The following is a 25,772-nucleotide window of genomic DNA, read 5'->3' on the forward strand; positions in this document are numbered from 1 at the left end:
ATGCATCTAAAATGTATCTATGTCCGTTATAGATATTTAAGTGATGACAGGAGGCAACATAAACAACAATAAAAATCACCTTTCATGGTTTTTGCCTGCACAATTAGCACACATTAAAATTTAATGTCTTAGAGAGACGATGAGTCAAGATTGTTCTAGATTTTATGTTTTAACAATCTTTCCTTCTCTCTCTCTCTTCTAGTCCAAAGGAAATAATTGAGAAAATGACTATTGCTACCATCGTGTCTACTAAACCGTATTTACATTCATTTAATAGTATCATATATCTCTCTGTTGAAATTTAAAAATGGAGGACAGAAACGAGTCTTATTCGTGGGAGACATTAGGATGGACGCAACAGGATCAGGCATTTTGGCATCGATTAAACAAAACCACCCTTTTCCTCTTCTACACATAGACAAAATGCACACTCACTTACCACCCTGTTCATTTGCAAGTGTATTTGTAGCGAAACCAACCCCGTTCACGCAAATAAATCCCCACAGGTCACATCCTCGCAAACATAATTTACTACTGGCATGTGTATATATGCCTACAGATATAAAATACATGTTCAGTTCATGACATGTTCCCACTTTTCGTTTGAAAACGATTCTGAATCTTGTGGCAGTTCACGACACGCATGTATTATAGTATTTTAATGATTTGCTATTTCTCACGCAGGTGCGTATAATCGCGTGCGTGACCCTTTTTATTTATAATGGATTCGTTTTCATGTGGGCGGCCAAGATCAAGTGTCAAATTTAAATCGTTTATGCGTCTCGATATGTTTTTATTTATATAAGCGGGTTGAGTGATATATATACCTATAACAATATCAACGAGAATGGGAAGTAGTAGTTCATTTTCAAAGAGTTCAAGTAGTTTAATTTCGTTAACAATTCTAAGAAGGAGTTTACACCGTAAGCCTTAAATATAAGCCTCCGCGAGCATAAACGGATATGCCTCCATGAGGATATACTTGCGTCTGCGCAAAGTGTTTGCCTGCAGCTGTGTTGTGAAAAAGTTTGCCTTGACCACGTGTTCGCGCAGGCGCAAATATATGCTCATGGAGGCATATCCGTTTATGCTCGCGGAGGCTTATATTTATGGCTTACGGTGTAAACTCCTTCTAAATAAACAAAACTAATTCTTATTGTAACTTCAAAATAAAACTAAAGAAAATCATAAATTTCTTTGAACAATTTAACCCTAAAAACCTTAATAAATAAATGGTTAAACATCTCATCCGCCACAAAACTATTAAAAATTTTTTTTCTTTTAATAACTCTTTCTGAGTTGAGTCAAAAGGTGCAAAACTAGGGAGTCAAAATTTACCTTTATATTGATTCGGATAAAAATTATTATCAGTGACTGATTAGGAAAATGAAACAGATTTAAAACAAGAAAGCAAACCTGGTAAAAATAATAATTTTTTGATTACCAAAGGTCGGGTTTCAATAAATAATTATTATTAATTGTTGATTTGCACAGAAAAAAAATGTGTTAAATTTGTTGCGTGTAGTTTTCAGGTGATGCGTTATTTTAACACCCATTAAAAATGTATATTAATTTAACATGCTCTAGTGTTAAAATTACACTGTGTCGGTTAAAAATATTGCGTGTAGTTTTAACACCGCACTTTTTGTGTAAAAATAACACTTCTTTTTTTCTGTGTAATATTAAAATATGAATTCTTTAATAATCCTAAAGTTTTTAATAGACGAAAACTATCATAGTTGTAGTATCGCGAAATTAAAATTAAAATAAAATAAACTGAAACAAGTTTCAGTTTATCAATTTCCCTTAAAATTTACTGACATTAAAATTACTTTCCCTGTCAAAATTCTTTTTACAGAAAAATATGAATGTTTACGGATAATGAGTAAAATTTATGAATTTTAATAATTTCTAAAAATTACAATTATAAACCTTCCTGAATTCAATTCATTTCTACAATTTTCAACTAAACTTCATCTCTGAATCAATTAATTTATATAATTTTCCAAAAGTTCTTCTCGAATCCAATTATTTAAATACAAAAACTCAATTTTTTATAATAATAATTGTAACTCTCCATAGTTTTTTTTTAAAACTATTATGGTATACTATTTTCAAAAAATTATAAAGAAACTCTTACAATTAATTTTTTTTTAATATTTTAAAATAATTTTTGAAAGATAATACCTAGATTTTCAATTTTGAAAAATTTCCAAACAATTAAAATTTGGTAAAATCTTATAAAAATAATTGAATTTTTGAAAAATATAAATAATAATGATGAAATTTTTTGAAGAATCTTAATTATAAACAGGACCATAATTTCTCAAAAATTTTAATAAGTCCAAAAAATAAATTATCATAAATTTTTATTTACATTGTTCGAAGATAATTGAATCTTAAAAAATTATTATAAAACAATTCTAATAATTAGTTTTTTAAAATATTTTAATGTAATTTTTCGAAAATAATTATTCAATTATTTTCTATTTTCTTAAAAGAATTTTTTTCATAATTTAAAAAAACTAATTAATTTTTTCATGAATTTTTATTAAAAATTTTAAACATGGTTTTGTTCTCCAAAATGTTAAAAATAATTCTAAAATGTTATTATTTTTTGCATATATTTGAATTTTAGGAAACATGTAATTAAAAATACTTAAAATATAGAATTTTAAAAAATTAGAAGCTAATTTTCATTAGTTTTCATTTTTAAATTTACATCATTAAGATTTTTGATAATTCAAATTTCAATTCTTTTCAAAATTTGTAATGAAAATTCCGAGGGGCTGATCACTCAGAATCCAATTCAACAATAATTTGAAAATTTATTATTATTTGCATGGATTCACATGGAATCGACTGGAATCGTAGGTGACGAATTCTCTGAATCTTGGATTTACATGAAATCGCTTGGATTCGTAAAAGGCGAATCCTTATGATTTCTTAAAATTTGGGCGGATTCTCCACGGATTTCTTTGTATTCGTAAATAATCGTTCCCTTACGAATCTTGGATTCGAGAGTGAACAGCCCCTCGGAAAATTCTTCAAAAGTTGATTTTCAAAAATTGTAACAAAATACTTAAAGTATTTCTACAATAAAATTCTATTGTCTCAAATGAATAATCAGTGACTAAAGAAAAAAAAAAGAAAGACCATAAGTTTACATGCGGATGTAGATTTTACAAATACGTCTCTCGACCATCGATAAGAGCCCAGAATAAATTCTACGGTACATGACACGATTATAGTTTGCGTGTTCTCCAAGATGTTTTTTACACTTTACGTAAGCTAAACATGATTTTTTTTCGTTAAACTCTGTGAAAATAATAGCGGAAAAAAAATTTGTATTCAAAAAGCAAAAGGAAACAAAAAATTTTCATTTTTATAAATAAGAAAAAAAAATTCCATTCCCTACGATAAAATAGTTTCAAAGATAACGTGCAAACAAAATATTTTCTTTTCTCTTCATTGTAATTTGTTAATGCGATTTAATTTAAAAGTAAAATTAAACACAGATTAGAATTAATTTACAATAATTTATAATTTATAAATAATTAAATTAACACTGACAAGTGACAATTGTAAAATTATTAAAATTAGTATTTAAAAAAAACTCTGTCATTGTTAAATAATTGTATTAAAATTGTTTGAAAATGTTTAAAAAAATCTGTTCTACTTTTAATAATTTCAATTATTTTTTATATTATGCTACATAATTTATTATTATTTTATTATAATAAAAATTTTATTAATTTAATTTATTATCATATTTATGCTATTATTATTTTTTGTATTTCATACTCCGTGTACGGAATATATTAAAAATTTAAATATAAAAGAAAATTGGGCAACCCTTTTCAAATTCAATGTAATTTTTTCACGCGTATTTCGAGGTCGAAAATATAATAAGCAAAGTGCCGAAAGTGCGTGTTTGTATAATATAACAATTACAAGAAAGGTGTTTGCTAAATGTAAACGTAAATACTTGACCGATTGTAATATATATGTACATGCGACACTTCCTTCTCCCACCAATTTTTTTTCACCATATTTCACTTTGCTTTTTGATGTCCTCGGAAATTACATCATTGAATTTTTCCTATTCAGAATGAAATTACGAGGACAATAATTACCGTAAATATTGCTCGAGTTAATGAACATTTTTTTATGTTTACTAATTCTGGGAAAAAAGGTTATTACTCTTTAAAAAAAAACATTTATCCGGTTTAGAAACGGAATGAAAAAAATCTTTGTTATTTTACTTATTGTTATAAATTAATTGATCAATTACGTATAAATTATATCATTTCAGAGTGCATTTCTCTATTAAATAGTATAATGTCGCGTTATAATTGTCAATTAATAATTCATTTGAATGGAATTACTTTCTTAACTGAATTTTTTTAAATTTAAGTGAGACGTTTAATTTTTATTCGCGATAAAATTATTTTTAATTACTAATGAATATTAACATTATTTTGTTTATTTACTTATTTTTTTAAAAAATATAATTTGACCATTAACAAAGTGTTGATCGAAAATTTATTATATTTTATCTGAATTGTTTTTAATATTTAAAAATTTGTTTATTTTTCTTTTTTAACAAAATATATTTTCATTTCTCTTGTTTAAAAAACAATTAGTTGAATAATAATTTTCATTACTCAAATATTAAAAAGAAAATAACTATTCCAGAAAACAAAATTTTTCTTCATATTTTCCTTTTTAGGGAATTTTTTCTCAGACAAAAATTATTGGCTTGAATATTTGCGCAAAAATGATGTAAAATAATTAAATAAACTATTTTATGTTTCTTTTTTATTTTTGAAAAATACTTTATCTAAAAAAATTTTCGTTCGTCGATTATCAATATTATCATACAACATAATAATTATTCAAAATAAAAATTGTTATTGCTCTTTTAAAAAAAATCGTTTCTTCCAACAAAAACTTTTGTTACACGAATGTTTTCTAAATATAATTAATTTTTTTTAATAAATTAACTAAAAATCATCAAAAAAAATTTCATTAATTTCCTTTTTAATAATTGAGATTTTTTAAATTTACTTATTCATGTTAAATTATTATTAATTATTATTATTTAATTATTAGGTACTTATTCATTTACTTTTTATTTTTATTTATTATTACTTATTTAGATATATTTATCTATTTATTTATTTCTTGCCATTAATATTTAAATAAAATGATTATTACTTTCTCGATAAGTAATCGAAAGAAAAAAAGTCTATTTATATGTATAATAAAAAGAAGAATAGATTTATAGCCAAAAGTTTAAATTCAAAAAATTTTCTAATGGTATAAATTGACGAACAATGAAAGTGTCAAAATTCTCTTTTTATACGTGTATATAAAGCAGAAATTTATCACAAAAGTCTTAATTAGCCGGAATTATAATTAGAGAATTCTTACAGTTTTTGAAAGCGATAAATTCACCACATACAGAGAGTTTTGTATAAATCATTCTTTACTGCGCATCTTTTCCACTTGAGTTGAAACGTGAAAGGTAATTTGTATTGTAAAAAAAAAGTTTTTGCCGTAATTCATTTTTTATTAAACGATTATAATAAATTCCGCTTTTATACTTCGTTATGCTAATATTCTTATAGATAAACGTACATATGCTTTACTCGAAATTTTTGTTTATCTTCTATTTTCCAACAAAACATTATTGCACGTGCGAAACATTAATGTTCGCGATTTCTTTGAATTTTCTTTTTTCGCATAATTTGATTTGTTACTACTTGTTTTTCCTTTCGTGTCATTAATTACATAATGCAATTTTAAATGATTAAGACGACAATAAATTTTTCTTAAAATTTATTATTTGATAAAATTTAATAATTTTTTTTTCAATTTATTGTTATTACTTTATTTTCATTATTATTAATAAACTAAATAAATAAATAGATAAATTTTTGTTATTCATTTATTTACTTTTTTCTTAAATTTTTTTATTTTCAACTCTCTTTTTATTATTATTAATTTTATATTAATTACTTTTTATAAACGGGATTTTGTCACGTTTATTCTGCTAAATAAACAACTAAATTTTTTTTTATTCTGTATTTATTATTTATTTACTTTTTTAATTTATTATTTGTTTACTGATTTTTATTTGACATTTATTTATTATTTTATATGGTTTTCGAAAAAATATCCCCTCTTTACTCTCTTTAGAGAAAACAAAAATTGTCGTAAGATTTAAATAGGGGAGAAACATTCGAACGGACGAAAATATATTTGGAGAATTACAAAATTTCTTTCAACTTTTCCAGTTAAAAATTAAATAAAAAAGAATTATATACGTGACAATTTGGATTCTTATAATCTGTCATGGAAGTCAAAGGGAAAGTTCACGAGTCGGGTTGAATGACACTTAGTGTCTCTCCAGAAACTTTTTAGTGATCATTCGAAATGCAACGTAAACGTCTCGATTCAATGCTTGATTAGCTTTTCTTGTCAATGACTAGTGGAGTTTCTTTTCCACAATAATTATTAAATTTCCTCTCCGTTCAATTTTTTTTAAATTAAAAAATCCGTATTATCGTTTTTCAGAACTAATTTAAACAAAAATGAAAAAAAATAATCCCTTTTCCACAATAATTATTAAATTTTCTCTCCGTTCAATTTTTTTTAAATTAAAAATTTTCCTACATTAAATTCGTATTGTCGTTTTTCAGAACGAATCTAAACAAAAATAAAGAAAAAAATTTCTCCTTTAAAAATCTACTACATTACATAACAAAATTTCTGTAACGGTCCAAAAAAATGCTATTCAAATTATTACAATCTCAAATTCGTAGAGTCAAGAATAACTTTCGAAGAATCGAGATAAAATTTTTTAAGAGATGAATATTATATGATCGATCATAATTTTTTTTCTACAAGTGATGATAAGCAATAATACGGTTAAAGAAACAAAAAAACTAGTATATCTGTGTGTGATTTCGAGTCACGTTACAGTTTGGAATTCCCGTTACATTGTTTGAAGCTGAAAAATGGGGAGGTGCTGGGACCATATCAACATGGCCGAAGCTTAATGTTGTGCGCAAATGCAAAGAAAAGCTTGTTTCCACCCTTAAATGTTAATCATTGGCTGATGGAGGGAAGCTTTCGTGACGCCCACACATAAAAGCTCAGACATGCGCCATGGGAAAAAATTAAGAGAGAGAGAGAGAATATAATGATATTGTATAAAAATAAAAAAAGCTTTACGTGGCTTGCGATCGTATTTTTATCTCTCCGACATTTTTCATAAAAATATCAAAACGATATACGTCACTGTCGTTGAGATTAAGCAGTTGAAAAAAATTGATTGTACCACTGCACTACAGACCTGACAGTCAAATATTGTCCATGACACGTACGTGATTTGGAGGGGAAAAATCCATCATTTTCACTCCCTTTTTGAAAGAAACATTTAATTTTATTCACGATTTTAGAAAATTTATGTAATTTTCTTTTTTAAACGTTTGGAAATTTTAATTTTACATTTTAAATTAAAACTGCATTTTATTTTGATTTTAACCTACGATTTTTGAAATTTTTAAATCAAATTGAATTTGTTGGAAAAAAGAGTAATTTTTAATTGCTTATAAACAGATATTTCTATATTGAAACGTTTCAGCGAATTGCATTAACGCCGAGCATGACCTGCACAGCATTTTATCATATACGTCATTAAATAATTAACATAGGTAATCACTGCCTACCCTATATCTTCCTTATATAAATAGTTTACTCCCAAGGTTCATTAATCCAAGGCAAATTAATTATACAAAAGAAAAAAGAAATTGTCAAATTCTTCAATTGAAAATTCAATTATTTCAAAAGACATTTTTTTCAATATACCAAACATTCTTATTTGTATATCAAATAATTTACACTTAAGTCAATTAAATTGTATTTGCTTCAAATACTGAAATTTTTGGTTCAAAATCAAATACAATTAAATAAAATAAAAATTATTAGATTTAAGTGAATATTTATTTGATAATAATAGACAAGTAATCGGTCATTTCAATCAAATAAGTTGTGTTTTTTTTCAGTGATGTTAAAAAAATGAAAATTTGATAAAAAAAAATAATAATAATAATATCAATAATTCTAATATTAAATATTAATATAATAGTAAATAAAAATGTAAAAGAAATAACTAAATGAAACGAACAACTGATTGAAGTACAATCTCATATAGTATATGAATCATGTACCTTTAATGACAACTTTCAATTCGAGATTAGTTAATAAGAAAAAAGGACTATAGATCAATGGACTTTGAAAAGCGTGTTCATAGCTTTGCTTTTTTTCTGCTTCTTTTCCTTTTTTTTATTCTTAAAAGTAAAACATTCGCGGTCGATTGATTCATTTGACTTGCAAGTAAGTGGCGGATGGAAGGAAAGTATATAAAGTAACGAGAGACATGAAAAAAGGAAGCAAGTTAAAGTAACATTGTCGTCAGATTGTGTAAAATATCTTTCGCAATAGAAGGCAATATTCGCTTTTGCTTTTGATCTCTCAAATGCACTTCGGGGACTATTGCTCGATGTCTGAATTCGGACGAATAAGAAAAAAAAACAACTCAACCATTGGGCAACATTTCTATATAAACCCACAATATGTATTCCGACATTTTATAAAAATAAGTAAAAAAATATTTAAAAAATTTTTTTAATAAACAAATTTTATAAATAAAACTAATATAAACACTAGAAATATATTTAATTTTGGAAGAATTTAAATTTATTTTTAATTTAAATTAAACAATATCTTGCCTATTATATAAAATAAAGTATTTACTTGATTCAAATAATTTTGGTTTGATTTAATTTTCATTTAAATCAAATAAATTTGAACCAATTATTTCAGTAATAATAATAATTATTATTATATTTATAAATTAATAATAAGTAATAGAAAAGAGTTAAATTATGAAAATAGATAAGGTTAAATGTATCATAATAATTAATTAATTAATTAATTAATTAATTATTATTATTAGCATCATCATTAGGTATTTCTATCATTATTTATATTAAATATTATTATTTTTATAATTAACTATTAAGTATTATTATTTACTTATTCTTTATTAAAAAACCAAGACATTTTCTCAAATCTAGAGGAATATATTTTTTTCAATGAAAGATTGAAACTAACAACGCGATTACCTTTGATTTTACAACTCGATATTGAATTTACTACCGGTTGTTGCTATTCCGACGCTGTACGTTTTAAACTTTTCCATCAATTAACGATCCTGTTTACGATTTAGCAATTGACTAGCAATTAATAAACAATATTGTTATATACGAAAACAATAAAATTAAATGAAGAACAAATAAAAAAAAACCAGTAATTAACCAATTAAAACTAAACGCTAATTGCCCACAAATTAAAAGTTAGAAAGTCTAATTAACAAATAGCAAAAAATAAAAACGAAAAAAATTCACGAAAATTTAATTTCAAATAATAAAAAAAAATACTCTCTTTAATTATATGAATAATGTACAAATTTACTTTTACTTAAAAGTATAAAAGAAAAATTAATTCATTATCCAATTTTTCAAGAGAAAAAATCGCAAATCGAATTGTAAATAGTTATTATACATATACTGAAAAAAATATTTATTTGTATCAAATCAATTTTAATTTCAATACTTTTTTTCATTAATTCATTAATTTCAATATCTAATTTTTTGAAGAAGAAAACTATTTTTTATAGAATAAATAATATTATAATATTTTAATATTCTGATAATTATTATTTATTATTAATTATTATTATTATTATTATTAACACTCCTATACGCTTTTATTATTTTTTTAATTTTACTGGAATTCAATGTTTAACTTCATAACAATTAATTTTGACTATTTAACTTTTACTTTGTTATAAAATACAATTAATTAGCTTCAATTTTCACTATGAGAGCTTTGTTTATATGACTGTCGAATTTAATTTCTCTAATGAAGGAAATGAAACCGAACCATAGAAGTGTTAATTATTATTTTATTTCTTTTATATTTTTTTAATTATTATAATAATCAATTATTATTTATTATACATAGTTCATGGCTTTTCAACTTTGAAAATATAATAGTTAATATAATAATATATAATTATATAATATATTATATTATATTATATATATATATATATATATATATATATATATATATATATATATATATATATATATATTATATATATATATTATATATATTATATTATATTATATATTATATTATATTATTATATAATAGTTAATTATAAAGAACAAAAAATGAAACCGAACCGTAGGAGGGTTAATTATTATTATAACCAAAATAATAAAAAAACTTTATTTATTATATTTATTTTTCAAAAATAAATTAATTAATTATTAAATTAAATTCTCAAAAAAAAAATAATAAATAAATATTTATTTGATAGTAGACAACTAATCGGTTTTTTTAATCAATTGAATTTCTCCTTCAGTGTACATAATAATATTACAGCGCTTTTGTATATTATTCATTATCTAGTTCAATTTTCAATGATGTCTTTTAAAATAAATCAAATTCCTAAGAAACATTTACTAACGTAATAAAGTAATACACAAAGCAGTATATTGTTATATGAATATTCGAAAATGCGACAATTGACTGAGTAATCGTGAAAATGTAAGTAGAAGTCATTCTAAAACTAGTCAATAAAATAGTATTGTTCGTAAATATAGTAGAGCCTATGGCACGTGCTCCTTGGGCAAAAATTCATCGAGCATTTATTGTAAAATTATTGTACGTAAACCTCACATTCACCGGGACTTTCACTGTTAACTGAGAGAAATAAAAAAAATGATGGAATTGTCGACAAACACTAGCGCACAAATATTGCGCCATTCTCTCCGTAGAACTAGCAAACTTCTCCTCTAATATATATACATATAGTCTACTCGCACGATGCAGGTAATGCAGGCAGGCAGGCAGGTGATTTCGCCTGCACGAAGAAAACTAATTTTCTTCTCCTTATGTCTATTACTTCTCGTAGACTGTTTGGTGAATCATTATTATAGTTTTTCCAAGCAAAAAGAGAAATAAAAAGAATATATACACATACAACACATTTGATAATAAACCGCAAAGACAGTCGTTAAAAAAAAAGAAAAGATAAAATAAAATGTACGTCAACATTTAAACAATGCTTTTAAACATTAATAATATTCACTGTGTCAAGAGCAAGTCACTTTTAAGCGGTTAATTAGAATTTTAAATTTAAAAAAAGGAGAGAATTCTTTTTTTTCTTCTCTTAGCACAATGTTTATTTTTAAAGTCTATTTATACGTAATAATTTTTTTTTATTCTTCATTCTAAATGCCAGCTGGAAAATTTATGTAAAAATTAACAACATCTCGAATGAACCTATAATAATTAATTAACACTTTATTAATTTCCATTTGTTTTATTTTTACTCACAATTAGTTTTATTTCCATTTTATGGTTCTTTTAATTCAAATTTTATTTGTTATTGTATATTTTTTATAATAGAATTAGTACTTTTTGTCTGAAAGTGCTCTTCCGGAGTTATTAATTTAAATAAACAAATTGTTTAATTATTATTAAAAAATATCCAGATTTATTATTAAAACAAATAAATTTATTATTTATTATAAACAATTTATCCAGAATTATTGTTCAAACTAAATAAATTTATTATTTATTATAAACAAATTATCCAGAATTATTGTTTAAACTAAATAAATGTATTATTTATTATTCGCAAACTATTCAATTATTCATAAATATAAATTAGAAAAATAAATGAATTTTTTATTTATTATTAAAAAATTATTCGGAAGTAATGTTCAAAATAAATAAATATTTTATTTATTAATCAATAATTGTTTAATATGCACCAAACTGTCTACGAGAAGTGTTATAGGTTTAATGATAAGAAATTTTTAAAAATAATAATTAATAATAAATTGTTTAACGCCGAAAGACATGAACTATGCAAAATAAATAAACAAAGTTTATATAACAATATAATAATACTAATAACAGTAACAAATAATTAATTATACGATAGCACATTTAACTTCTCTATTATCAAAATTGCTCCCTTTTTATCACTTATTATCAAATTGTAATATTAATTATTAATTATGCTAAATAATTTAATTTAAATTTCAATTTACAGGCAAAAAAATTGAAAAATTTCTAAAATTAAATGTATTATTGAATTATTGTCAATTACTAATTGATGTTGAAACAATACAATTCATACAGGCACTTTAATTATTTACAAAAAAATAACAAATATTATCTATTCAATTATTATTACTAAAAACCAATTAAAAAAAATTATTTTTAGTAAAATAATTTTTATCTTTAATAAAACAAAATAATATTTTTTTTTTTGAAAGACTACAAAGGAAAGAAATAATTTACAAGTAAATAATAAATTTAAATAATCCATTGAAAAAAAAGTTGAATTAACTGAAATAATTATTACAATTTATTATTCTTTACAAGAACTACAAAACAATGTATATGAACTTTCTAATTCACATTGTGGTGAAAAAAATTTCTAGATATAACCCATATTTACAGACAAAGTTTTGTGCGTATATAAATTAAATATTATTTTTCTCGATAAAAATTAAAAGGTGTATTTTTTTTTTGTAAAAAAAGAAAGAAAATAGCATTTTTTTAGGGCCATGACCGTGATAGGCGGTTCCTTCGAGGTCAGTTCGCTTCTCGTAAGCACGCACAGTTGCGAGATACCAGAAATCGAGGTCGGGTCTTCGCGAGATTCGCGCTTCTTATTCACTTAACGGATTTCACGAACTCACGTCCAAAATCAAACAAAATTTTTACTTTAAAAGAAAAAAAAGCCCGCCTCATCAGTGGAAACATATTTTTTTGGGGCGGAAAAATAATAAAAAATGAAACAAAAAATAACGAGAAACAAAATTAAGAAAATAAAATATCATAATGAAAGCAAAAGAAAAATTCCGCAAAAAGAAAAAAAATTCCCTTCCTTTTTTTGGTTTAAAAAGGTTATAAAAATTCAGGTCTCAATCAGTCAGCAGCTTTCTTTACAAACAGCGTGAGAAAGGTCATTCTAAGTCGTTCAATTGGTAATAACTTCAACCTCCCTTTTCCCATATAAATGCGCTCCGAAAACTCGTCGAGTGAGTTGAAAATGCCTATAACATATCTCTATCTCTCTTATATTCGACTTCCATTGCAAGTTTGTATAAAGTGTTAAATGCGAAATGTACAAAGTGCAACATGAAAGGTGCATTTCGATTCACCTGACAGGGATTATTCTGATGGTGTGTGGAGTGAAACCAGAAAAAAACGAACGGTTGGTTCGTTCGATAAGGTCAATGGACGAGGAACTTCTTCTTCGTCACCCGCATGTTCAGGTGGCAAAAGAGAGAGAGAGAGAGAAAAAGAATTCTATTGTCAAATCACAAGGAATTGAAACAAAATGTACAAATCAAGCAGAAAGGCAAAAATTAAATTTACCGCCTCTTTGAAAAATTCCTCACACATTTGTCCTTGAAATGAAAAACAATTTAAATAAATAATTAACGAGAACAACTTTTCATTAAACGAAATTTGTAACTCACAATTAATATAAGAATTAATTTCATAATTAGAATATTTAAATTTTCAAATTCTAACTTTATTAATAAACACGATATATAATAAATAAATCATTTTTGTTAATTATTTACTAGCGTAATTTAAAAAAAACAAACCATATCGTTTCTATTTAATGAACCAATATTATAAATTATAATAATTCATCATTTAGAAATAGTTGATCACCTTCAATTTGACTTATTTAAATAGACACATTTAGAAATAACACTCGTTTCATTATTCACTACTATATGGGCTTATTTATGAACAAAAAAACAAGACAAACTGCTAAAAATTTTAGAAATTGTGCGACTAACAAGACAAAAATGAAAATATTTATATGTATAGGACATTTAAAAATGATGACCACTCGCCTGAGTAATCTTTACAATTCACTGCAAAAAAAAAAATGCCAGAGAAAAACAAAATAGAAGCGGATTTATTAAATTATTCAAATATTCCTAATGACCGGGACTAGAATTTTACCGATTCGGGTCTTTGGAATTTATAAAACAACAGGAGATACGGTCGGCCGCATTACTCCCTCACGTGGTTGTCAAGCTCGTATTATTTCAAGACTAAACAAAAGCATATTTGAAAACTAAAATATCTACAATTTTTTAAAATACAATATTTTTAACAATACTATGAATATAGCGCGCAAAATTACGAAAGTTAATCAAAGAATCAAAGAATACTCCGGAAAATACCGAACTGTACACGAATGTTGGGGAGTTTAACGACAGACAAGGAACGATGATTTTTTTCAATATCAAGAATTTAAAGACTAATAAAAAATGTCAATTGTAAAGGTACTCACCGAGAATGGCCTGGAGGGTTTGCTCGTCCCCGTCACTGATGACATCCATGCCTCCGCGGATCGGACCCCAGCTTTCTTTCGGGCCTGATTAACAGGCCCCATTTTGTCTTCGTGCGACGTCTGTCGTTGCGTTCCACATCTTACACGAGAAAAACATTCTCCAAAGTTTTCTTAACCGCAATCCGAGTATTTTTTTCTTCCTTTTTTTCCACTGTCAACACTTGTATAAACACACACACGATAATTCACTTGTCAATATTGTTGCACTGATTCCTAAGAGTACTCGTACGAGTAGAACACAGTTGAAATCATGATCAAAAGTTTATTTTAAATCAAAAAGTTTACTTCTCCTTTTTTTCTTTTTGAAACAAACACAAAATTTGCTTTAGCACACGTTCCACCGACACTAAACACACACGACCTGGAACTCGCGACTCGACCGGAGAGCCGACACTTGCTGCGTCTATTCGAGAGAGGTCACGTGACCACAAGAGAGTATTTGGATGGGTCACGCGCCCCGTTTTCTTGTTGCGTGTCTTTGACGAATATTCTATATACCAGGGAATGAGGATGTCACGATGAATATTCGGTTGCCGATAAGGATTTGGGAGAAAAAAGAGGTTAAATTTTAAAACACGAGCGATAATAAGGACAGATTCCTTTTTCATCGGCCCTCTGGAGGTTACTGAAGTGAGACGAGAAACTATCGATATTCTCGAACGTTCTTATTCGACCCCACCAGGTGGCACTAGTGACTAGTTTCGATAATTCCTTTGGCGCTAAAATTCAAAACAGTAAAAATGAATTAGTAATTTTTTAAAGATCTAACTTATTAAAACAATTATTATTATTAGTTATAGTCAACTATCAACTATTAACCATAATTGTTCAATTTTTGTGCTTATTATTAATATTTTTTTTGCTTATTATTATAAGCAAACACTAATACTATTTTAAACTTTTGTAATATTCTAATGTACGAAAAATAAAGAGATTTAAAGACAAAATTTTTCAGTTCTTCTTAAATTTTAACCTTTTTAACTAATTTTAATTTCTTTAATTTAATAAAAAATAAAAATTGTAGAATATTCTAAATAATCTAAAAGATTTATTCTAGAAATCCTAAAATGAAAATTTCTTTTTATTTTTTTGTAGAAAAATTTTAATAAAAATATATTTATACGATTTTAAATATAATTAGGTATAAATCTACAATAATAATAAAAATGTGACGCGCTCTGAAAAAGGTACCCAAGAAACAACAAATTTTGGGATCTTAGGTACCTTTCTTCGGAGCACGTCACAAATAATAATAGTAATAATAATAAAAATTATAATAGAAATAATAATAATAATAATAATAATAATAATAATAATAATTGAAATTATAATATTAAATATAATTATAATATGATCATAAAGATATATACATAAATTAATATTAAAATAAGGTAACAAAAATCAATTATTGCTAAGTAAAAGACATTAAAAAATACAATAGTCTAACAACTAAAACAGGTCGGCTAACAAACTTTAAAAAATTGAAATTTTTTTGTTTGGATTTATTTTTAACCATTATATTTTTAATCAGGTAGAAATTAACTGTTTCTTTTTTTTCAGGTCAAAAAGAAAACCCACTCGAAAAAAAACCGAAATTTGTAAATCGCAAAGACAAAATAGTGAAATATACGCTATAAACATTTATTTACGTCACATAAGTACAATGAACACCGAGGGGTCGCTAAAATAATTATTATTTTTACCATATTTGTATAATTTTCTACTTCACTTTGTTTCCATTTTTTTTCTTCTTTTTATTTATTTATTTTTTTGAGTCTTGACGAGCACCCGAAAATAATTTATTCTCTTAATTATTTCATCATTTACACAAATATTCTCTCTTAATTTTTTTTTCTTTAATATATAGATAATATGAATATATTATATCGTTCTTTGTACAATATATGTACACATATGTATATCACAATCTTTCATTCGCACGCATTTAATTAGAGTTAATTGCTTGTAAGCAGCGCGAAGATAATTTACAATTTCCTTATTTTTTTTTTAAATAAACGAAAATTAAAATCAAAAAAAGAGTAATACTCTGCGCACTCGATTTAAAAAACAAATCAGGGATCAGATCGTTCATTTTCTTTTCATACATATTATATATATTTATATAATTTGTGAATGCAATAGCATTAATAAAAAAAGATGATTATTAAAAATAATACGATGCATCTCATTATAAAAGAAATAATGACAATTGCAACAAAAAATAAAATAAAAGAGAAATTAACATCTCAGCAAGAAAACATCTACAAAAGAAGAGATTCTCTACCCTTTAAATACAATCGATTATTAATTGTAAAATAAAATTAGTTAAAATATAAATTTAAATCCACATTTTTTAAAACTATTCTAAACAATTTATGTTACTAAAAAAAAAATTATGTTAACCACTAACATTTACATTATCTTCTCGATATTAATTATTTTTATTTGAATTCAATCCAATTTATTATAATAATATATAGTACTTTATTAAAATTAAACAATAGAAAAAAAACAGTATCTATAAATATATATCAAAAATTGTAATAAAGAGATTGTATTGTAGAGATGAATATTAACGCCCTTATATAAATATTGATAAAAATATTCGAAAATATTTAAGTGTGATTTCATGGCAACTTAATAAAAAATAAAACATTACAGATCAATGGACAAGAACCATCTCTCATAATCAACGATCAGATGCTGCAGACTTTTCCCATCATTCGAAATAATTTTCTTTTTCATTTTAAATGTGAGAAAAATCTTGATTTTATGAAAAGAACTCAAAATTTACATTTTGAAATGGAGAGAAGCACTTCTGATCACAGCATTTCGTTAGATTAGATAGATCTAAGTTTGAAGAAAAAGAACTTTTATTTTCACTCTCGGAAAAAAAGGAGTTCTTCTGTCAACATTTAATTAAGAATTTTTTCCCTACAAGTGACTTGCTTTCTTTAACATTCAAATTATCAACAATTTCTTTCGAATCTAGCCATTGAGTCACGATCTGTTCAAGTCGAACTAATCTATGTAAAATTTGGAACGATTAAATAATAATTACATTGTATTACATATACATGCATTCAGTCTTTGTTGCTAAATATTATATAATATATATATATATATATTTATATAAGATATTCAGAAAAAGTCATGACCGATAGCGTAAAAACACAATTAGGAACTGGATGAAAGATAAAAGCTGATGATTATCATTTATGGGTCCCAAATTCTTTACCCGATTCAAAATAAGCAATTATGTATGTATCATTTATTATTCACCGATCATTTATTTTTGTTTCTCAAACATTTTTTCCATTTTTTTATTTCAATTTTAAAATGAATTTCAATTCAAGAAAAATAAAAAATTTCAATAAATATTTTTTAAATATTAATATTGTTATAATAAATATTATTAAATACTTTTATCCAAAAAGAATAGAATTGGAAATTTTTTAATAATGGAAATTATATATGATCGACAATAATGAATGATCACAAAATATCCGAATAACATTGTTTTCTATTTTGTGAAACATTTCACTTTCCCTGACATTTTCTGTAAATAACATCCTACAAATCGATTGGAAGATATTTCTCATAAATGGAAACAAGAAAATCAACGATATTTGAAAGACTAAGAAATAATAAAATGTCTAAGATTTAAACAACTTGAAAAATATAAAACTAAAAATATTCATAGACTGCCAGTGAATTATTTCTTTCATTTGATGTTTTAGCTTCATTCAAATTTTTTTTTAATATTTAAATGAACACCATTTATATATTTGTCATCAATTATCGCATGGATAAAATATATATTTGATTCGTCTGAAGAAGCAGTGTTCGTCGAATCACAGATAATCCATTGTTTATTGAAGCTTTAAACTCTCTTGAGCTGTTTGTTTTTTGTTTTTCTTTTTTAAAGACTGATATTAATTGTCAAAGATTCGTCATGGCAGTTTAAAAATGGCAGCTTTTTTTTAATGAGCCAGTCGCTCATTAGAATTGAAAAACCAGGGGAGGGACATTTTTATCCTCTCTCTCTCTCTCGCTCTCACTCTCTGTTTATCTCTTTTCTCTCATCCTCTCTCCAACTAATAGAAAAAGTAAATTTTTTTTTGGAGATTGTTTTCCTCATGCAGAAGAGACGCACATACGTGGACGTAATAGAAAGTATATTTTAGCAAAGGCTAGATTTCTTTTATCAGTTCCAATAAAGTCCCCGTCTCAGTCGTTTGAAACAGATTTTTTGTTGTCGAGTGTTTGTTCAAAGAGGCAAAGGGCTCGATGTACAAATTCATACTGCTCTGCAGTTTGTATCATTCCACCTCTGTCGTACCTGAAATAACAAATTTTTCCAATAATTACAAATGATATTCAAATATGTAATTCAAATAATTTTAATATTGGAAATATTCAAATTATAAATAAAAAATATTAATTCGATGGCAAATCACACAGACTGGGAGTGATTAATTAATATAATAATAGTAATAACCGTTCGTCCGAAATCTAAAGGTAAACAAATAATAAATAAACATTAATAAAAAATTAAAATACTAAAAATATATAATAAAAATTAAAAAGTACAATTTTAAATTAAAAATACTGTGTAACGAAAGTAAGTAGGTTTTAATTTAAAAAATAATTCTGTTAAATGTTGACGAATAAAAAAATAAATGTGGTGCTAATACTTCCATAATTATCGAGAAATAATCGAGTCATACCTCATTTGACATAAAATGCCTAAAACATCGACATTTCCGTCTCTTATGAGCTGAGTCATTCCATTTGCTAATGCTATGAAACATCCTGTCCTTCCGATTCCTGCACTGCAGTGAACTATTATGGGTCCCGATAAATTATTTACTTCCGCAGCTAAGCTAACGAGCGTATCAGCTTCTTGTGGCACAGCATGATCTGGCCACGAGTCATACCTGCAAAAGAAGGTAAAAAAATTAGCAAGGACTTTTAAAATTCCTTGTTAAATTCCATTATCCAAAAACAGTACTTGTACATTTAAAAAAAACAAGTAAACAATGTCGAATAAAATAACTCGAAAACAAATTAAAAAGTTTTCAATTTTTCTTTTAAGATTAAAAAAATAATAAATATAATTCAATAATTAAAATAAATAATAAATGAAATAAAGTGTGTAAATACATACATACATTATTATTTTATTACATATAAATATAATAATAATAATCTTCGTATTCATTCATTCATTCTGTCCAGTTTGAAGTTAATCTTTGAGTATCTATTCTTTTTTCTTTCTTCTGAAACACTTTGCTTGACACAGTTTTTCGATTTCTTTCAATCGTAATGTTCATTCATTCATTCTGTCCGCAGTTTGAAGTTTGTCTTTCAGTACCTATGCTTTTGTTTTATTTCAAAAACACTTCACTTGACAGATTGAAATTCTATTGTTTAATTTCGATTTCAGAGATCACAGTGATTTTTTCATGTAATATTGGTAAAAAAGGGTATTTCATTTTTCAAAAAGGGGGATTCAGTTTAAAAAAAGGGGAATCAAATTATTATTTTTTTTGTTAAACTTTATCTGTTAATTATTGATATTTTTTTTATTTTTTTTCGTAGTCTGTAACCTTCTTTAAATTTTTAATCAAAATTTTTTAATACAACGCTACTTTTTTTTAAATTTTATTAAATTGACATACGAAGTCAATTTCAGAAAAAAATTAGTAAAATTAATTTGGGACTTGGAAAAATTCCATATTGAAAATTGTTATTTTCAAAATAACTTTTACTGTTTTCAAAGACAATTTTTTCATAAAAATCAGAAAACTTTACATCAAAAATAATAAAATTTACTCTGAAAATAATAATTTTTAATAGCTAATTGTAATGTTTGAGGAAAATTTGAATAACTTTGCTATTTTAAATTAGTTATTTCCAGAGTAAATTTTGTAATATCCGTAGTAAATTTTATTGATAATTAGTAAAATATACTGTAAATTTAATAAAAATTTATTCTGGAAATAATACTAATTTGTCAAAAATTCCAAACAATTTGGATTTTTCTTAAAAGTAAAAGTTATTTTATGTTTGCAACCTTTTACCTTTTTAAGTTTCAAAAAACCAAAATCTTTCCAAAGTTTGCGAGAAGTAAGAATTTATTTTTTAAGCATAACTAAAAAATTTATTAACATTACAAAAAATGACGATGTTTATAAGTTTTTCTTAAAAATAGGGGGAAAAGGGAAGAAAATATACAAGTTTAGGCGTTTTAGGGGATTTTAATAATTTAAGGGGATAAAAAAGAGGACTAATTGCGATCCCTGCGATTTTTCAATCACAATTTGTATAATTAAAAATAAAATTGAGAATTTAAAAAATTTTTATAAAATAAAGATAAAAAATTTTCATAGTGTTAATTTGTCCATCATATTTTTTTGATTACAAAATTGTTGGTTTCTTTTGAAAAAAAAAATTTCTGTAATTTCTGTTTTTCAGTCACAATTTTGAACGAAATTATAAAGAAAAATGAAATAAATGAGAATAATTTCAATAAATAGAAATAGTTTACTCACCAATAATGCAGAATGTTGCGTCGTTCACTTTGATGCCTAATTTCAAGGTCCCTAACTGTGTAACCGTCTCGGCTAACCACAGACATAACCATTATTTCATAAGATCCAGTGTTTATCCTGCTATTTTCCTCAACCGGAAAGTATGCGTCACATTTTGTCTTTGCTGCCTCGTGTAATCGCGTTATCATTACAACCACAGGAGATCTTTCCGACCAAATCATACGCCAAAAGTCATCAATTGTGTTGATTAAAGGTCCTTGTGTTGCAATGTACCTAACGTTATCTCCATCATAACCCTGAAAATTAATAAAAACAAATTCAATTTTAAAAATTGAGAAAAATTTCCTATTACGAAATTTAATATGTATTCTAATTTCTGGATGTACGGAAAAATTCAATAGTCAACCTGCATTTTAATAATATGTTAATGAATATAAAAGTACTCACGCGAATATAATTTGCGTTAATGTAACTATTCAGTGGATCATCGGAGCCAGGCAAGACAACTCGTGTCTGTGAATTTGGCAATACCGAGCGATATCTATTTTTAATTCCAGATCCGCAAACATCCACTTTCTCGGGAAGATTTAGGGGCACTTCCCAAAATTCTTTGTGCAGAGAACTTGGATCACTGATTGCTTTTTTCAATTGTACGCGGGATAAAATATTTCCAGCGCTGAGAAGAAACTCTTCAGCGGTACATTCCCGAGTCGGTGTCACCACGTGCGGTGGACTCTCGGGTGCAGGGGTCAATTCAATTGTCAAACTTGCGCTCGAGCCTCGTCTTTCGAGGAGTCCTTTCGGTCTGATGCGCATTGGCTCAGGTCTCCTTTCCGGAGTTGCGACTGCCATTATCTACAATTCAAAAAGAAGATAAAAACACATTAGAAATTAGAGACATTGGAGTTTTCTTATCTCCAAACAGAAAAAAAACACATTTTTGAATATTAAAAAGAGGAAAAAATATTCACTGATAACAAAGAACGAAAATTACCTGTCGTGAAGCTGCCAGACCCGACGTCTCGGGAACGGGCCGAATTGGCTGAACTGGTACAGGCGGCTTAAGAACTGATTGATGAACCCACTGTGCTTCGATAGGATCCTTATTATCTTTACTGGCCTTTTCTGAAGAACAAACTGCTCCCTCTTCTACCAATCCTCGCATATCACCATCTTCAGTGTCCTTTTCACGCGACATTTGCTTTCGCAGCCATAAGAGGATCTATTAAATAACAAGGAGGGAAAAAGTTATTCAAGTGCAAAGAAGTACATAAAATAGAATAATTGTAAATTAATTAATATTTACATTATTATGGAAATTAATATTTACCAGAAAAGTGAAGAGAATTGCGCCAACGGTGGCGCAGAAAACTATGAAAAGGGACAATTGCCAATCTAGCCATGATAGAGATACAGTTGAGCTAATCTCCTGATTGGTACGGGCGCGAAGCTGTGCAGCTTGCAAATCCATACCAGCATCATCCAGTCCCACCGAGGACTGTCGAATTCTGTAACAATTTATCATCAGTTAGCCTGTAACAAACAATACTTAATTTTACAAATTTCTTATTCAATTTTCCATCACTTCGATTTTATTTATATTTTTTCTACTGATTGCACGATAAATGTTTAATAAGTTTCACTTTCACTTTTTTCCAGACTGAAAAAACTTTTTCTATCAATTATTTAATGCCAATAATTCTTTCCAACAATTACACTCTCTAATCTCACGTTAGTCAAGTTCACAACTTTTAGAATCAACAATTTTGAAGAAAAAATGTTTCTCTATTTAAATTTTTATAAATTTTTCCAAAAACAGGGCATCTTTTTCTTTCAATCATTGTGAACTTCACGAACGTCTAATCTTTATCGTAAGATTGACAAATAAACTCTAAATTCTCATTAAATTAAATAAAAAATATTAATTAACAACGAAAAATAAAATATAACTATTATAAATAGATTTATTTTTAATTTGAACTAAAAATATATGTTTAAAGCAAGAAAAACGTTAATGAAGAAAAAACAGTAAAAAAAATCGTAAAAATTGCGCATATTTTACTCTAAAAAAATGTATAAAAAAAACAAAAAACAAATAGAAGGCAAAAAGTGCAATCGATGGTCGATTATTGAGCAGTTAGACAATTTTTTAACGTAGTTTGAAGCAAAAAAAAATGTTTTCACCTGTGATGAGATCGTGCAGACATGCCCTCGGCAGCCGGCAGCAAAGCGACCGGTAATACCGTATCCGTACGCCACTTTTCTTGCGGAATTAGGGAAAATCTTTCCAAAGAATCAGAGCTGGCATCATTGTTACTCGATTTGTCATAATAATAGTCATCACTTATATAGCGATGAGTCAACGGAGTACCTGTACCTCCTGTGAACAAAAAGAATAAAATCAGTAAATCTGCAATTTACAATTAAAAAAGAAATCTTACTCTCTAGCCGCAGTTCCTTAAGTACCTGATACAATTTACACTTTAATTATTTATACCTTCATTTATTTATTTAAATAAAATTTATTTATTTACACCCAAATTTTATAACTCAATTCCTAACGACCGAAAGCAAAATAACATTTTCTTTTTAAATCTCATCAATGAAACAAAAAACAAACATTCCCTGCTATTTTTCGAATTATTTGAAACTCGAGATAAAAAAGAACACCAAGTTGTTAAATTTATTACACGGATAATTTTTTTCTCTTTTACTTAATTAAAATTGATTTATTGCGAACGAGTAACAAAGAACTTTGGATACTTTTCTTTTATTCTTTTTAATAATAAAACACAGACCTTTGAATCATAACTGGCGTGCATTGGGAAATCGTGCCTAAATGATCGTGACCATTAAAACTATTTTACTAACGAGAGCTAAACGAAATAGCGTAAGCGCTATTTTTAAGACTGAACTTACTACGCCTCTGGGATTGTATACTCTATCTGTTAGCTTCCACTTATCGAAATCATTGAATTTAACGCACAACAACAATGAATTGATTCATTGATAATTTAATTCTCCAAGAAGGATTAACAAACAAAAAATCACCAACGAATATGTAAATTTTTTCTTTTCTCGAAATTTTCCAAGAAAACAATTTTAGCCAGAGAAGATTGAAAGCAAAAGAGAAAGAGAGAGAGAGAGAGATTAAAATAGTAGATTTTATCTCAAATCTAGAGCAAATAGAGAAAGACGTATTCGCTTAGCGTAGAGGAAGTAAACATTGGGCTAATTTTATGATCCGAGAATTGAGGGAGGTAGGAGGGCTTTTTTAAGACGAGAAGATGATCTACTGACGGTGTTTCCAAATGGGTAAAAACAGATGATGAGTTCAGGGAGGGACGGAAAAAAAATCATTGATGAAAATAACTTTACTGATGTAATTTATCGTCGAAAATAGCGGAAGACTTTTCAGAGGCTATTGTACCCATTCGAGGTTTCCCTTTATACTGAACCTGAGTAATAAGTTGCAAGAGGACACAACAATTTTTATCCGGACAATAACCTTTCTCCCACGTGTTGAAGGCTAACTTGTTCATCGCATGACGTACATGAGTCAACTTTTGTCCTTTTGCAGCCAACAATTTTTTTTCCCACAACCTTAATAATGCATCAGGCGTCGACTTTCTTGACTCATTAAGCTTTAAACTTCCGAAATGCTTCGAGAATTACAAGAATGTAATTACAATCACAATAAAAAATAATTACTTTTAGTGGAATCTAATTTTTAATTTAGATGACAATTTCTGTAAACAGATAATATTATTACGTTTATCTTTGTAAATTACATATTCAAAATGAAAAGAGCATGAGAATCGTCTGGTTGGGAAGAAACGAAAATAGAAAAGTCAGGGTGCTGATAAATCATGAAACTTGGCACACAACTGACAAGGGAATTTTCTCATTTCTACAAAAAGTATTAATTTCCCCCGATGCAATTTAAAGAGAACATTTTTATAAAAAAGCTAAAATGATTCTTTACTCACTTAAACAAACAAAAAAAAAACACCACACGATTTTAAATTAAAACTTTTTGTATAATAATTTTTTCTTGCCTAACCTAGGACAACAGATCTCGAGTCAGTTTCTTCGGTGCAGATCATGAAATGCGGGTATTGACGTCAAATAAACAAGATTCAGTCTCGTTGATGCACAACACGCAAAAGCCATGATTAAATTACATCCTGTTTTCTAACTATTGTGAAAGAAGGAAGCACTGAGGTTCTCGTTCGCACAAATAAATCCATATTCTCATACGCACACTGTTTTAACACGTGAGAATAAATTTTTCTCACTTTTATTATAAATCTGAGAGAGAAAGAGAGAGAGAGCAAATAACTCTGTCTTCTAGAAACAAAAGTCCAAAAAGTCACTCAAACTGTACCTTTAATTAGAAAAGCATGTATCAAAATAGCAAAAGTTGTTTGTCTCCGTGATACAAAAAATGTTACGTTTGCATCGTGTAGTTTTGTGTACGCCGTGTCCGCCATGTTTTTTTGTTATAGTACATATACAAGAGAGAGAAGGGAAAAAATAAAAACGACCTCACTACGCAAGCTTCGGATTCAAACTGTTGCTTATTTCACTGTTGACGTTCATTGTTAAATTTCAACAAGAGGGAATCATGGAAATGGAATGTCGGAACGCGGGGACCAATCAGAATACTC

General features: G+C 26.5%; 2 protein-coding genes across 8 annotated transcripts in view; both read right to left on the reverse strand.

The window, feature by feature from the left end:
• Positions 1-15,207, reverse strand: part of LOC122508821 (myelin regulatory factor) — a 55,647-nt gene extending 40,440 nt beyond the window's left edge. Inside the window, exon 1 of one of the 2 annotated variants that reach the window (XM_043622387.1) lies at positions 14,486-15,207. In XM_043622387.1, the coding sequence (XP_043478322.1) occupies positions 14,486-14,534 (49 nt within the window). In that variant the 5' untranslated portion in view covers positions 14,535-15,207. The remainder of the gene's footprint in view (positions 1-14,485) is intronic. The other variant, XM_043622396.1, reaches the window with a different exon arrangement.
• A 963-nt stretch (positions 15,208-16,170) lies between these two features.
• LOC122508832 (tyrosine-protein phosphatase non-receptor type 5-like) overlaps positions 16,171-25,772 on the reverse strand; it is a 41,973-nt gene continuing 32,371 nt past the window's right edge. For 3 of the 6 annotated variants that reach the window (XM_043622433.1, XM_043622443.1, XM_043622424.1), the window contains 7 exons: positions 23,287-23,482; positions 22,433-22,610; positions 22,097-22,324; positions 21,550-21,957; positions 21,103-21,398; positions 19,276-19,485; positions 16,171-18,887 (listed from right to left, as the gene is read on the reverse strand). In XM_043622433.1, the coding sequence (XP_043478368.1) occupies positions 18,776-18,887; positions 19,276-19,485; positions 21,103-21,398; positions 21,550-21,957; positions 22,097-22,324; positions 22,433-22,610; positions 23,287-23,309 (1,455 nt within the window). In that variant the 5' untranslated portion in view covers positions 23,310-23,482 and the 3' untranslated portion in view covers positions 16,171-18,775. The other 3 variants (XM_043622408.1, XM_043622416.1, XM_043622451.1) reach the window with 3 other exon arrangements.

This window comes from Leptopilina heterotoma, unplaced genomic scaffold (genome assembly GCF_015476425.1).
Source record: "Leptopilina heterotoma isolate Lh14 unplaced genomic scaffold, ASM1547642v1 Lhet_114, whole genome shotgun sequence".
Classification (NCBI taxonomy): domain Eukaryota; kingdom Metazoa; phylum Arthropoda; class Insecta; order Hymenoptera; family Figitidae; genus Leptopilina; species Leptopilina heterotoma.